This window comes from Chinchilla lanigera, unplaced genomic scaffold, assembly GCF_000276665.1.
Source record: "Chinchilla lanigera isolate Chin_1 unplaced genomic scaffold, ChiLan1.0 scaffold00022, whole genome shotgun sequence".
In the NCBI taxonomy this organism is placed as follows: Eukaryota; Metazoa; Chordata; class Mammalia; order Rodentia; family Chinchillidae; genus Chinchilla; species Chinchilla lanigera.
Window position 1 is genome coordinate 26,527,344 of NW_004955423.1, and position 13,910 is coordinate 26,541,253.

The 13,910-nt window shown below is 38.1% G+C and overlaps 1 protein-coding gene across 4 annotated transcripts in view; it reads left to right on the forward strand.

Annotated features, from left to right (window-relative positions):
- Positions 1-13,910, forward strand: part of Itgb3bp (integrin beta 3 binding protein (beta3-endonexin)) — a 57,818-nt gene that overhangs the window by 16,365 nt on the left and 27,543 nt on the right. For all 4 annotated transcript variants that reach the window (XM_013514394.1, XM_013514391.1, XM_005385326.2 and 1 more), the window contains one exon: positions 8,649-8,784. In XM_013514394.1, coding sequence (XP_013369848.1) covers positions 8,649-8,784 — 136 coding nt within the window. The remainder of the gene's footprint in view (positions 1-8,648; positions 8,785-13,910) is intronic.

Below are 13,910 nucleotides of genomic sequence, written 5' to 3' on the forward strand. Positions count from 1 at the left end.
TAGTGGTAGAAAAAAATAATCTACCACTTCAGTACTGCAGTGTACAAGAAACGATATGGGATAGTGGCAGTGCTTAAATCTGCATACTCTAATCTACTAAAGTGAAATCAAAACATTAGTAACATTTTCATATTAAAAATGTAATTATCTCCTTCAGCTTTGTTGGCATGGATTGAACAACAGAGTGCTAACACTGTAATAAATTTTACCATGGTTATCACAATAAAAATAAAATTGTACTGGTGTTATTACTTTTGGTAAATTTCGTCTTTGTGTCATGACATATGTTAGTTTATTATCTTTTCACACCAACTATGGATCAACACTCAAACATTAATACTGACATACTTATGGTCTCTGTAATCTTAAATGCAAGTAAATTGGTGAGAAAGTAAATTAAAACAAATAGCTCATAATAAAGGGGCTCCTATAAAATCCCATATGAGAATGCCATTTCAAGAAATGGATTTTGTGTGGAATTTCTCTTTGGAAGACTCACTGGTACTTAACAAAACAGAAATTCACCATTTTAAAAACTTCTCAGATGCTTTTTAAAATTTTTTATACAAAGGTGGCAAAATACTGCAATGACATTAAAAACATCATTAACAGTGTAACTAGCAATTTAGAGTACCATTATCCAACTTGTTCTCTGCAGAATGCAGCTGTGACTGTAATTCTGCATCTGTTTCTTTGGTCAGAATGGTATTTTGGTAGATGAGTAGTCCAGCTTGAAATGAAATACAATTCTTCCCTGCCCCAAAGCTGTTCTCTGGGAGATGGCAACATTATTTGAGAGGAAAAGAATGACCATTTCAGAATCCATTCCCTTCATGCAGCACAATTGTCCTCATGACAGGTGTTCTGTCCATTTTTTCTTCAGATGAGAATGTGTCAAGGTGGCCAGTGCCACAAGTAATATCCTGTGTTATAAAAATACATTGTTTTATTTGGCCCAGGTCTGTACCTTTAAAGATTTAAAACCAATTAGATTGCATGTTAACTCAATTTCTTTACTTGGTATTGATCTATTCCTATTTTTTAGCTCTCCGTGATTCAGCCTTAATAGGTCGTGTGTTTCTGGGAATCTGCTCATTTTACCGAGACCAATTTGTTAGTGTAGACTCATTCATAGCACCTCTTTATGAGCCCTTTTATTTCCACAAGGTCAGTACAGGCTGTGCGTTACTAACATGCCCTCTGAAATGCTCTTACCTACAAGGATTTCTAACAGTAAACATGGAGTCCATTTGTCCATCTGTTAATCAATCTTGTGGCCACCCTGACATAAATTCTTCATACCTGTCTAGTCCCTGAGTGGCCTGAATGCATTCATACTCCCTTCTGTGGGCTCTTCCAGGATCAAATGCTCATCCCTCAGTGCATTCCACTGCACCTGTCCTGATTCAACCCTGTGGTATGCATGGGCATTTTGCAAGGTGTACATGGAACCTCCTTTCTCTTTAGCTGCTATGTTACGATCACTGCTGTGGCAGAACAGGACACTGGCTCCAGATTCTGTGGAACACATTCATTAGTGGGCTTTTGTAGATGTCCAAAGGTAGATATGTGGAAGGGTAAGGACTTTAGTTCTTACTTCATATGTCCATTTCTGAGCAGCACAGAAGGATGCTTAGGTGACCCTCTCCCTGGAGGGTGTTCATTTGATGGTTGATTTGCTATAGGGTATGGTACTTCCTTCACCTTCCACTACAGTTCTAGAAACCTACAGTTGTCAACTCAAGATTTTCTCACACATACCCACAGTACACAATAGGCCTAACATAATCTCAGGAAAGGATGGATCTGGCATGTGAAGCAACTCCTGTACTCTAGGAGTAGATGTTTCGAATAGGAATCATTCTCATGTGTAGACAACCTTATCTAACCCTAACCTACCCCACTTCTTTAGACCCTTCTCCTAGCCTAGGCTCAGCCCTTTCTGCACCACACTCCTATTCATGCTCATATACAAGCTTCTGGGAGAAGGAGATCAAGTCGGGGAGCCAGCTGATCAAGTCCAGTCTCATGAAATACTGGAGGGGTTTCATGAAGGACACTGTCACAGGAAAGCCAGCTCTTACTGGCATCATGGGGTAGTTTAATACATTGTCTAATCTAGCAGTTCTTTGTCATAATAAAGGAAAAGTACTACCGCTAGCTGCTATATTAAAATGTTAACTGCATTATATTAAAGTATACAAAAGTATCATTAAAATACTTAAAACTGAATATATTTCTATTAAGAAAAAAAGTTAAAATGCTCAAGGTTATCACTTGTATGTTAGTACATTTGGCCTCCTGAAGAAAGGAGAACCAAGGAACAATTACCCAAAGGAACAAGAGAATAAATTCATACCTGTCAGCTCGGAGTGGATGCGAGTAAACTTAGGAGTGGCAGATCTGCAGCTGTCTCAGCCACCCCTTTGCCTGTCATCACACCATGGCTGGGCATAGTCCCCAGCTCGCTGTCCTGAGTGAGTCGTGAGGAGACACCCAGAAGAGGCCTGTGCTCCTCTGTCGGAACAGCCTCTTCCCGGCAGAATGGAGTGCTTTGAGGGTCAGGGCCGTCAGTCTGACTTCTTGCCAGTCTTCTCATGCTAGTGTAGGAAATACTGTTATTTACCCTTCCTTAGGAGGAATCAACTTCACTTCGTACTCAAGACACTTTCCAGAGCTGTAGCGTTGGGGCTTAGGTTCAAGGAATATTTTCCACAGATGCCCTCACTTGTGTTGGCAATAGCATGGTTGGAATTCTTTGCCTTCTCCTGTTCTCCCAGCCAAGAGAGCAGAGTGCGTGATGCCACGGTCCCTCCCCCATGATCTGTAGCCCGCCAGCTGCCCTGTCTGCTCCACCCCTCTTTCTCCACTCTTGCTGTGAAGTGAGGAAACTGAGGCTCGGGGAGAGGGTGGCCATGATAGCACAGCTGAGGAGCAGCAGGCCATGGCAGGGGCCAGGTGCTCTCACGTCCAGTTCTCTTTCCATATGCCACAGCTCTGCCCCTTTCCATGTAATTGTTTAACACTAATTCGAATGTCTTGCTCCTGGGCAGCTTGACCCACCAGTGTACTTGGGATGGCAGCATGGGGCAGTGCCATCACATGGAGATGTGTTAAATGCTGCAGAAAACACCATTCTCTGGAAAATTTGATTTCTAGTATTTGTTTGTTTTTCTTCTGGTACCAGGAATCGAACTCACGACCTTGCGCTTGCCAGGCAGGCGCTTTGCTGCTGAGCTAAATCCCCAGCCCCAATTTCTAGTATTATTGTTGGTTTATATTAACACTTACCTAACTTTACTAAACATTTTGAACATTAGATCAATTCAGTAGGAGAAATAGTCTTAATAAATGGTGCCCATATGAAAATTCACTTCATATACAAAATTTATTTACTTCATATCTCATTTCATGTATAATAATTCATCCAAGAATAATTACCATTTTAGAGTAAAGCCAAAAGACTAAAGCTTCTGTAAGAAAACAGAAAAAACTATCATGAAGTTATCTTTGTGACCTTAGAGTAGACAAAATTCCTAAGACACAAAAATCCTTAGCCATAAAAGTTGATAAATTATACTTCATGAAAATTTAAATTTTCTGCTCATAAAAAGAGATCATTAAGAAAATTAATAGGTGAGCCATGAGTAGAGAAGAAAATATTTATAATGCAGGTATCTGACCAAAAATGATGTTCAGATTATATAAATGAGAATAATGTAATAAAAGTGCAAAAACTTGAACAGGTATTCCACAAAAGAAAATACATAAATGGGCAATTAGCACATTAAAAAGTGTTTGCTGTCATTAATCATCAGAAGTAGGAATTAAAATAAAAGAAATACTATTTCCACTGACTAGAATAGCTAATGAATTAGAATAAAATATTTTGCTTTTTAACATCCACTAACATGGCTAAAGCAAACAGTAAAGGTTGGTAAGAACATAGAATAATTCAAACTCATATATTGATGGGGGTTTTGAGTGATATAGAAGAAAGAATTCTTTATATATAATATATAAAGTTAAGCTTCTATCCATCCTATAGCCAGCTGTAGAAATTCCACTCCTAAATACCCTGATGAGGAAAATCATATGTGCACAAAAATATGTGCACAAGAATGTCTTTAGCAGCTTAATTCATAGTCCAGCACTGGAAAAACAATCTCCACATCCATAAACAAGAAAATGGAAAAGGAAATTCTGGTGGTGTCTGTTCCAGCATAGGAATACTGCTCAACAGTAAAATAGTGCACTACTGATACAATATCATAAATCATCTCAGAACACGTTGAGTAGATAAAACCAGACACAAAAGTAACATGTGTCGCTATGTGAAGTTCAAAGGTCGGTTGAAGTGTGCATGGCTACTGGAATTAGGAAGTGGTTGCCCAGGCTGGGAGTGGGAACAGAGTGTGTGGAACACAGGAGCCCTCTGGGGCGATCAGAGTGGCAGTCCCCTCTGCTGGTGTCACATCAGCACATGAATTTGTTAGGACTCATAAAGCTAGACGAGAACTGTGCATTTTATTGTATGCAAATCATACTTCAGTAAACAAAATATATTGGGATTGAATACATATTCTGAAAATACAATGTTATTTGAAAACATACCAAACAGCCATGGAAATACTTCATAAAAACTTCTTGTTCACAAGGAGTCTTCTTGCCAGGCATGGTGGTGTGTGCCTGTCATCTCAGCACTTGGGAGGCTGAGGCAGTTGGATGACTGCAAATGTGAGGCCAACCCAGGCTCCATAGTGAATTTAAGGCCAGCCTGGATGAGACCCTGTCTCAAAAAAAAAAAACAAAAAAAAAAACCGAAAACCAAGGCATCTTCTTGACAAGTGTAAGACAGTAACAAAAAAATCTTTACTATTAATAATTAATATGTGAAATTGCAGAATAATAATGAGCACAAATAGAAAAACTAGTGTATAAAAGATTTTAGCCAGAATTTTATTTATTTTGTTAAAAAGGTGAAGTACACATCTTTAAGGTGAAATATACATATTAAATTCACAGATTTTGAGTGTACAATTCAGTGAGTTTTAACAAATGTATAATATTGTGTATCAAATTCTCAGTCATGAAATAGAATGTTTCTATTACCACAAATTACCCTCAGTAAGATCCTGAGATAACCACAGAATGATTTGTTCTCCATAGCTGCCATAAAAACAGCAAGAAAACCCCATGTTTGTAGAGTCCTCTGTGAATGGTAATTGTGGTAGCTGCTAAGTTAGTTGGTATCTATTTCTCTTCTAGTAACCCTAGGCCAGTGGTGACAAACCTATGGCACATGTGTTAGTTTTCTTTTAAGACAAAAGATGTTAATGTACGAGTTGTTTTTTCTAAACTAAAACCTCAGCCTTCAGGTTTAATCACAGTGCTGGAACTTTGCAATATATAACAGGATTATGGGTTGACACTCCTCTCTAAAAGGTGCTTCATCACTGATCTAGACCCAGAATGTGAAAAGTGCCTAGCACAGTTGCTGTTTAGTTTTCTCATAAGAACTCCATAGTTAGTCTTAAGTAAGATGTTCCAGTAACCTCATTAGCCCCTGTAAGGTTGTAAGAATTTACTTCTCTTTAGCTGTCCTTTCATTCCCAGTTAGCCAAATACCTAGAGAACCTGTGTTTTAAATATTTCAGTGACAGCATAGGCTAGTAGTTGATAATAACAGCAGATCCCTTGTACCCCATATTTTATCCACGAAAGAATCCTTAGTTAGTACTTTCTAGACTGTTTATAGTGGGTAAAAAATCAATGAAATGCAGGCACCTTCTTGGTAGAATATGTTCTAAATAAGGTGACGAAGCAGGCTACAATTTGTGAAGGATATTGAAGGAGAATGTCATTTCTATTTGAAATTATAGAGAGAACATTGATTTTTTCCTAAGGCAGAAAAATCAATGCCCAAATTTTAGTTTTGCTAATGTGCAAGGTTTGACCTCTTTACAAGAAGCTCGCTGACATTTGGGCTGACCATAGACCAAATCTTAGAACATGGCATATTTTTTCGATTTAGTGGTGGCATTAAACATCTCTTAAGGAGTCAGTAAATATTAGAGGCACTTGTGAATTATTATAGAAGTGGTTGAGACAGGTCTCCCTGCCTTTTTTGGCATCCCACACCTTTTCCCTTTTCTACCCAGATCTTTGCCTCTGGCCTTTTTTCTCTCTGCTTTTCTTAGGAGTCTGCTCTGGTGCTCGCCCTTGCTGAGTGGAAGGTGCCCTGGCTTTGCAGCTTGTGGCTTCGTCTTTCTCAGTTGCAGGTTTCTTAGCTCTTCCCTTCGTGGGAGACCAGTGAGTAAGCTGAGTCCTGTAAAGATTAGAGGGTGGCAAAGTGAAATTCTCAGATGCAAGCTAGGCTTACTTTCAAGCACTGTCAGGGATTAAGAGCTAGAGGACCTTGGGAAAACCTTGAGGGATAGAAAACTTAGGGAAGTGAGATGGCACCTTTGTGTATATCTGGAGGACAAACAAATAAAAATGCCTCATTTACTGAAGAATATTTAGTGGGAGAGTAGGGAAGGGTAGATTCTCAGTTTTCCCTCCATGTAGTAGCTGTAGACACATTTTTTTATATTAACCAACAGAGGGAACAACCACAAAAAAGACTATTTTTAAAGTGAGGATACATGCACGCGCGCGGTATTTTCTGAAGGCTAGAAAATTGTTTTCAAGAAGAAATTATTATCTACAGTTGTTATGTTTAGACATTTGGCAATTGGATAAAATAATTTTTGGTGAAAATAGGAAAACAGATTGACATAAATGTACATTAGGGTTGTGACTTTCATTTCTGGTAAATACAGAGTGAAATAGTTGGGGGCAATAAATTCTTGGAAAAGTAGAATAGGGATTGGATAAATGTCATAGTTTGTGACTGAATCCATATAAAGAGATGAAAATTCAAGATGGAGCAGTCACAGTAACCACCTGATAGAGACTTAAAACCCTTTCACCCTAAGATTGCTTTAGAGTTATAACTTGGCATTATACTTTGACTTCTTTTTAAAGATTGTGATATATCATGGCTACTGTGTATATGTAAGGAAGGAAATATGTTTTTTCTCCAGAACAAAAATTATCATTTAAAATCTTAGCTATAAAATTTTTTTTATACTATGAATTTTGTGTAACTGATACCAAGATTATTAAAAAAGGGTCACAGTCACTGTTTTTGCCGTTGGTGTCTTAGCAGTAAAGGATAGTTGATCACAGAGAATTATTTCAAGCAGCCAAGACAGACTAGCTCTGCAATGCTGGTAGCATATGAGCCTCAGACCCTAATCCTACATCTGTTTCATCTCTAGATTTCGTGTTTTTGTGCTTTTTGTGTTTATGCCTTGCCTAAGCCTTAGCCTTCGATCTCACAAGAATCCTTCAGAGAACCCACTTGGATTTTCACCCTTTTCTCAGTTTCTGTAACATACACCCTCACAGAGAACCTCATTTCTGCAGGCTGGAGTGATGTGTCGTATTTCCTTATATCCATTTGTCAGCAGTTCTTGAGTGATCAGTAATCATTATGGAAAGCAAGTTTAGGAGAATTTCAGAGAGCAGACAATTAATAATGTGATCATGAATGTTCAGAGAAAGTGGATCATGACTGGAGGCCTAAGCTGAGGAAAGAGTAGGTCTTGGGGAAGATAAGGAAGACGCTTGACAAGCTGAGACCACAGAGTGGTCTGACATTCAGATGTTGTGCACGGCCTCATAACTGAAGCCGAGGAGCCAGTGAATGCTGAGCGTGAGCAAATGAGTACATTTTGTGTACAGCGGTGTGGCTGAGTTTACTGAACTATTTCTTTTGAAACATTCGTTCCTTAAGCACTTTCTAGTTCTCTAGGAGTACCAAGATGAAGAAATCATACTACTTCAGAAGCAAATTCTGATGGGTAAACAGAAATGTAAAATGTTACCAAAATGTGTTATCCACAGTAAGAGGTCCGCACCACAGTGACTATCACCCTTTTTCAATAATGGTGGTATTACTTACAGAATTTATAGTGTCAAAAAATTTTTATAGCTAAAATTTTAAATTACAATTTTTTGTTTTGGAGAAAAAAAACATATTTCTTTCCATACATATACACAGCCCAGCGGAGGAAGCAGCAGAGAAGATTTGTGTGGCTTAGGGCATAAGCTCAAGGGCTTTCATGGCAGGTGCCAGTGTTTGCATGTTCTCTTGGTTCCAGCATAGAACTGCAGTAAAGGGTTAGGACAGCACCGAGCCATCCCAGGGTTTCCTTGTAGGCCTTGGTGATAAGCACCTGAGCACTTTTCCTGGCTAGGCCCCGTAGTTGTATTTCAAGTTGAGCTGAAATTAAAGGTAAGGATCTGGTTTTGAGGGCCAGTCATCTGTAAACCTTGGGGTAGATTGCCTCAGAAGGTAGCAACCTGTTTGTGTTAAAATGTCATAAATATCAAGTTGAGACACCTTAGTTATTGTAGAGACCTGAAATGTACACCTAATGTGAAAGAACGGTGTTCATTTTGAAAGTGATGATTGCGTATATTTAAAATCTGAAAAGGAAAGGTAATGGTATTGGTTTGAATTTTGCTGGGTTTTTAAAGGTATTTTCAAAGACATAAAACTAAACATATTTCTGTTTCAAATTATTATTTATTTCCAGTCATCTGGTCCTTCAAAAATCAGAAAGAGGAGAAGTATCACAGCTTACTCTCCAACAACTGGAACTTGTCAGATGAGCCCGTTTTCTTCTCCCACAAGCTCTGAAAAACCGGAGCATAGAAATAGACCATCAAATGGTTAGTTGAACATTCTTTTCCACTTACAGTAAGATTTTTTTTTAGTGATTGGTTAAATCGGTATTTTGATTTAGTAATATATGGATCTTGCTGAAGCTGATTTTTCTCTTTTCTTAAAGAATTTAACATAGACAAGGCTAGAATGTAGGCATTACTTTGTACAGAAAGGTAAACTTTCTAGCACTTATTTTAACATGCTACTGCAGACTTTGTTCCGTTACTATCTCATCCATTAAACAGGAATTATGGCCTGACTGCCTTCAGCTACTATCAATTATACTGGTCACAGATCCACCCCTGCCCCGCTATCCATCATGTGCATAAATTAAAGGGCACATAACTCAAGCACTGCTGCACTACAATGTAGAGAATGCCTGAAATGTTATTTTATCCACGTTGTCCACGTAGTTTTATCCACACCGAGTGTATATTTTTGTACTTTGGCTTTATTCATTGTATTTCATTCCCTTTTTTCATCTATTGCAAATGCATTTGCAAAAAGTTTATAGAATTTTCCAGAGAAAAACAATTTTAATGTGAAGTTCTTATTTTAAAATACTAATTTTGACCATATCTATTTGTTGCTGTCTAGTAGCTTATTGCTAAAATATTAATTTAAAACTATAGACCTCAATTTCATAGATTTAGTTTTTTTATACTGACAAAGGTCATCAGTCAGTGACATGTCAGTTTCTATAACAGAAAACCTTAAATAGGCTCAAATTTAATAAAAGGTATTTTAGATAAGCTGTGATTAGCCTAATTCATCTTATTAATATTCATTGAGTGCTAAGTATATACTAGAACAAATACAGAAACAAGTCTTTTTATTTTACCTAAGTTGTTAAAATGACACAGAATGAAATCTTAAACTTTTGAATATCTTTGATTTTACTTTATCAAATATTTTTATCTTAAAGCTATTACTGTTAGGTTTGCCTTCACAAAAATTTATGAAAATATATATTTTCCTCAAGCTCCTTAGTTCTATATATCTGATGTATTTTTAATTAAAAATTAATGGCTTAGAGATTGCATATCTTTAAACCAAAATGTGAATAGATTTTTAAGTTGATATGTACTTAATTTCCATATTAAAATTAAATATGGACTTAAGGGAACATTCTTTTTGCCCATAAAAAGATTGGTCATATGATTTCAGTTGACATTTAAGTGGGTAATTATCACAGATTATAGTACTAAGTAAGCTCTTTTTTGAAAAGTCAGATACCAGGGGTTTCTGAGATGCTGGCAGTGTTCTCTCTCGACCTCCATGCTGGTTAGACGGAGCTGATTCACCATGCTTGTTCATTAGACTGCACATACATGTTTTATGTCCTCTATCGCATGTATATCCATGTCTAGGGGACTCAAAACAGGACAGTGTTATCCAGGATCCTGAATTAAATTCTAGCATTTGTAAGCATTGCACTGGTCATCCTCATATGTCATCTTCTACATGTTTTAAAAATAAAAAAGGCTTGGGGCTGGGGAGCACAGTGCCTGCTTAGAAAGTGCGAGGTCCTGAGTTTTATTCCCAGTTCCAAAATAAATTAAAAAATAAAAAAGGCTTACTCTTACGTGGTAACTTGAGTTCCAAATAAATACGAATTATGAGGTCATGTAAGTTCCAAATGAGGTCACAACCTCCACTAACAATTTCCCCTTTAAAATACTGTTCAAAACATAATGTAAACTTTAAATAATGTTCTCAAGGACACATTATTTGTGACCCACCTCCCTTTATACTTAGGCTGAAATCCAGAACACTTACTGTGACTTTTAAAGCCACACATTCCCCTGACTGCCACGTCCGCCTCATTTTCTGTTCCTGACTCCCTATCCCGCATGCACTTTCACGTGCGCTGGCCTCAGCCCTGCTGAGCCCCTCCCTGCCCTGCCGGCTCAGTGCGCCGCAGGGCTTTCCCCTCGGAATGCTCTTCCTCCTGACAGTGGCCTGTGCTTTCTGTGCGCAGCTGAACCTGGAGCGTGAGAACAGGGTCCGTTTGTGATCACGAAAGAAAAATCCGGTTTTGTATCTTCCTCCTCTGTGGAATCTACATGGGCCAAAAACAGAGGATGTGCTCCAGTTCATTTAAACATTTAAGAGCTAGGTGTTAGTGTACGTGTGTTACCGTATGGTTTATTTCCCTTTGCAAGTTTTCCCAAACTTGTGCATTTTGGAGAAGAGGAAGGAGGGTAGTGGTTTCTTTCCCCTTTACTACCAAGAACACCTGAGACGTGTTGCTGATGGATGAGAAGAGGGTGAGCACATCTGCGTAGCTGAACACTGGCAGTCACTCACAGGGCTGCAGGGGTGCAGAGACTGCCGGGGTTGTAGCAGCGCGACAGCCTGAGGAGAGGGAGACTGACAGACGGAGAGACGCTGAGCAGAGGCAGAAGCTGCAGCACCTGCCGCAGGCGCTCCACGGGATGTCAGGTGTTCTAGTTAAGGAAGGATGGAAATTTCCCAAGTAAAGTAGCTTGCTTAGTCGGGGCACGATAAATTGAAACATTCACACCTAGTAACCTCAGAGTAAAACTGCAGAGCATCAAAGTGAATGTGTTAAAGGCACCAGAGAAAAGACATCACATATGAGAAAGTGACAGGTCTAGGGTGTGTTCTCATCAGTAGTAGTAGACTCCACCAGAAATGGAAGACGGAGCGGACATGCAGCCAGATTTTTATTCAAGAAGTGAGGATGATTAGCGGTCTCCAAGTGTGGTGAGGGTCCTGTTCACAGGCCCGCACTGCAAGGGTTCCTGAAGGATGTGCCTCTTCACGAAGGGGATGGAGCCCACTCGAGGGCTGGAAGGTAGAGAGTGGCGAGAAATGAGTTAGTGAATCCGGCTACGGAGCTGATACTGAAAACCTAATCACACATTTTGCCGACTATGAACAAAAATCAAACAACCTGAGGGTTAAAGTCAAATCATAGCCCACACTAGCATGGAAGGTAGGAAGGGAATAGATTGAAGTTAATATGTTTACAGGCCTTTCTGTTTTTAGACAGATGATGGGATATGTTTCAGTTAATTTTTAATTTTGTTTTTGCTTACTGCTAAAAGGGGGGAGATGGTAATGCCTACCTTCTTGTGAGAATTAAATTAATACACCAAAAGCACTCAGAACAGTCACCTTTCAGATAGCAGATGTTCCATATATATTTTGATTATTTTTATTAATACCGTTATTATTTAGACTTAAGAAAAGTCTAGAAAATTTTTACTGACTACTCAGCAGTCTCTGATAACTGACCTGCACGTTTTTCCAAGAGATATTAAAACTCCCCTTTAGCAATTGAAAAGCATTTAAAAACATGTCTTTCAATGAGGTTAATGTTATTGACCCTCGTGTTACAAAGTGAGATATATGTATGACCAATGGTTTTACAATAGTATGTTTAGAAAGGCCTTACATACCTGATGAGAGTTTTAGTAGGAGACATCCCGCACTATTGCTTACCTAACATTACTGACTGCTGGTGCTGAAATGTGAAGGTGAATTACAAGTTAAAAGAGCAAAGTAATTTTAATATTTAAGTTTTTGATCATTACTGAATGTAAACAGCATAGTATAAAATACAGGCAAAGATTTTCTGAAATAAAAGTTAAATGAATAACTTGGGTTTTCACTTCTAGTTTTCTACAAAACATATACTTTCAGCTTGTTTTTTCTTTTTAGAGACAGATTTTAATAAATTATTTCTTCCAAAATTCTCTAAAATCATATTAATACTGTTTTCTCCTTACATGATTTACTAAATAAACTTTTAACCATATTCATGAATGTGAAATAATGAAAAACTAATTAAAGAGGAAAAACTAAGTACTTTAGCAAAATTTCTAAATCATAAGTTTTTATCTGTTGCCATTAAAGAATGTTTAGAGGTGATAATCTAGTTCTGATAGGGTATCTTTTTAGGAAGGATCTAAGTGCAAAGTAATGATGAGGGAAGTTATTGTTAATTCCTGATTTAGTTGGCTTAGTGGAATTGTAAGTACCAGTGAGTAGAAAATACGCGGTTTTTGTGATACTGAGGGTTGAACGTGGCCTTTCCACTGAGCTACGCTGCCAGCCCTTTCGTATTTTGAGACAGTCTTGCTGCATCACTGAGTTGCCTGTGCTGGGCTCAAACTTCTGATCCTCCTGCCTTGTGCTCCCAGAGTGCGGGGATTACAAGCATGCGCCACCATGCTGGCTGCACATACACTTTAAATAAGCTTTTCTCCTGGTAAGAAGAGCAGGAGAGAGTCATAGAGCAACAACTGGAGGAAAAATGTAAACTAGCATTAGAAAGACTATTCTGGACAGGAATTCTTAGCATGTTAATATATTACAGTTGAAAAAAATGGTCCTCTGATTATCTGTTTTCTTTCATCTGGAAGAATTGGATCTTCCTGCGGCGTTACGTAGAGCAGTGGTGGCACACCTGCAGCACTCGTGCCACAGTGGCTCTGTTATCATTGAAAACTCTGAAAGGTTCGCTGTCACTGACCTGGACTTACAACGTCCAGTACGTGTGACTATTGATTTCTTTTACGTGTGTGACTTACTGAGCATTTGGAAAGTAACCGGTCTGAATTGAAATATAAGTATAAAGTAGGCATCAGATTTCAAGGGCTTAATGTTGAAAACACATAAATTATGAATTTTATATTGATGTTAAATTAAATTCTTATATTGGGTTAAATAAAATATTAAAGTTTATTTGACCTGTTTTTTAAAATTTAGTAGAAGATTTAAAATTACATAAATAGCTCATATTATATTTCTGTTGGAAAGTGTGGGCTAGAGGTTTTCATGGTCCCATTACAGTAAGGAGGTCTAGTAAAATAGTAACATTGAGTTGATAGTGACCCAGCAGCAACGGTTGAACAGAGGAGCTATATGATGTAAAAATACATAGCATGAGGACAAAGGGTGTTACCACTTACATTTTAAAAAGTTCGTTCCTATTGACTTTTTCATTAGCAGTAGAGAGTGTGGATTATTCATTCTGTTGCTTGTTTTGTCAGTAAACATTTGTCAAAAGCTAGAATATATCTGACACTGGGAATCTTGCACTTGCCGATACGTGTCCTCAAATACCTGCATATTGTACATGAGACATGTTTGAAGTTAG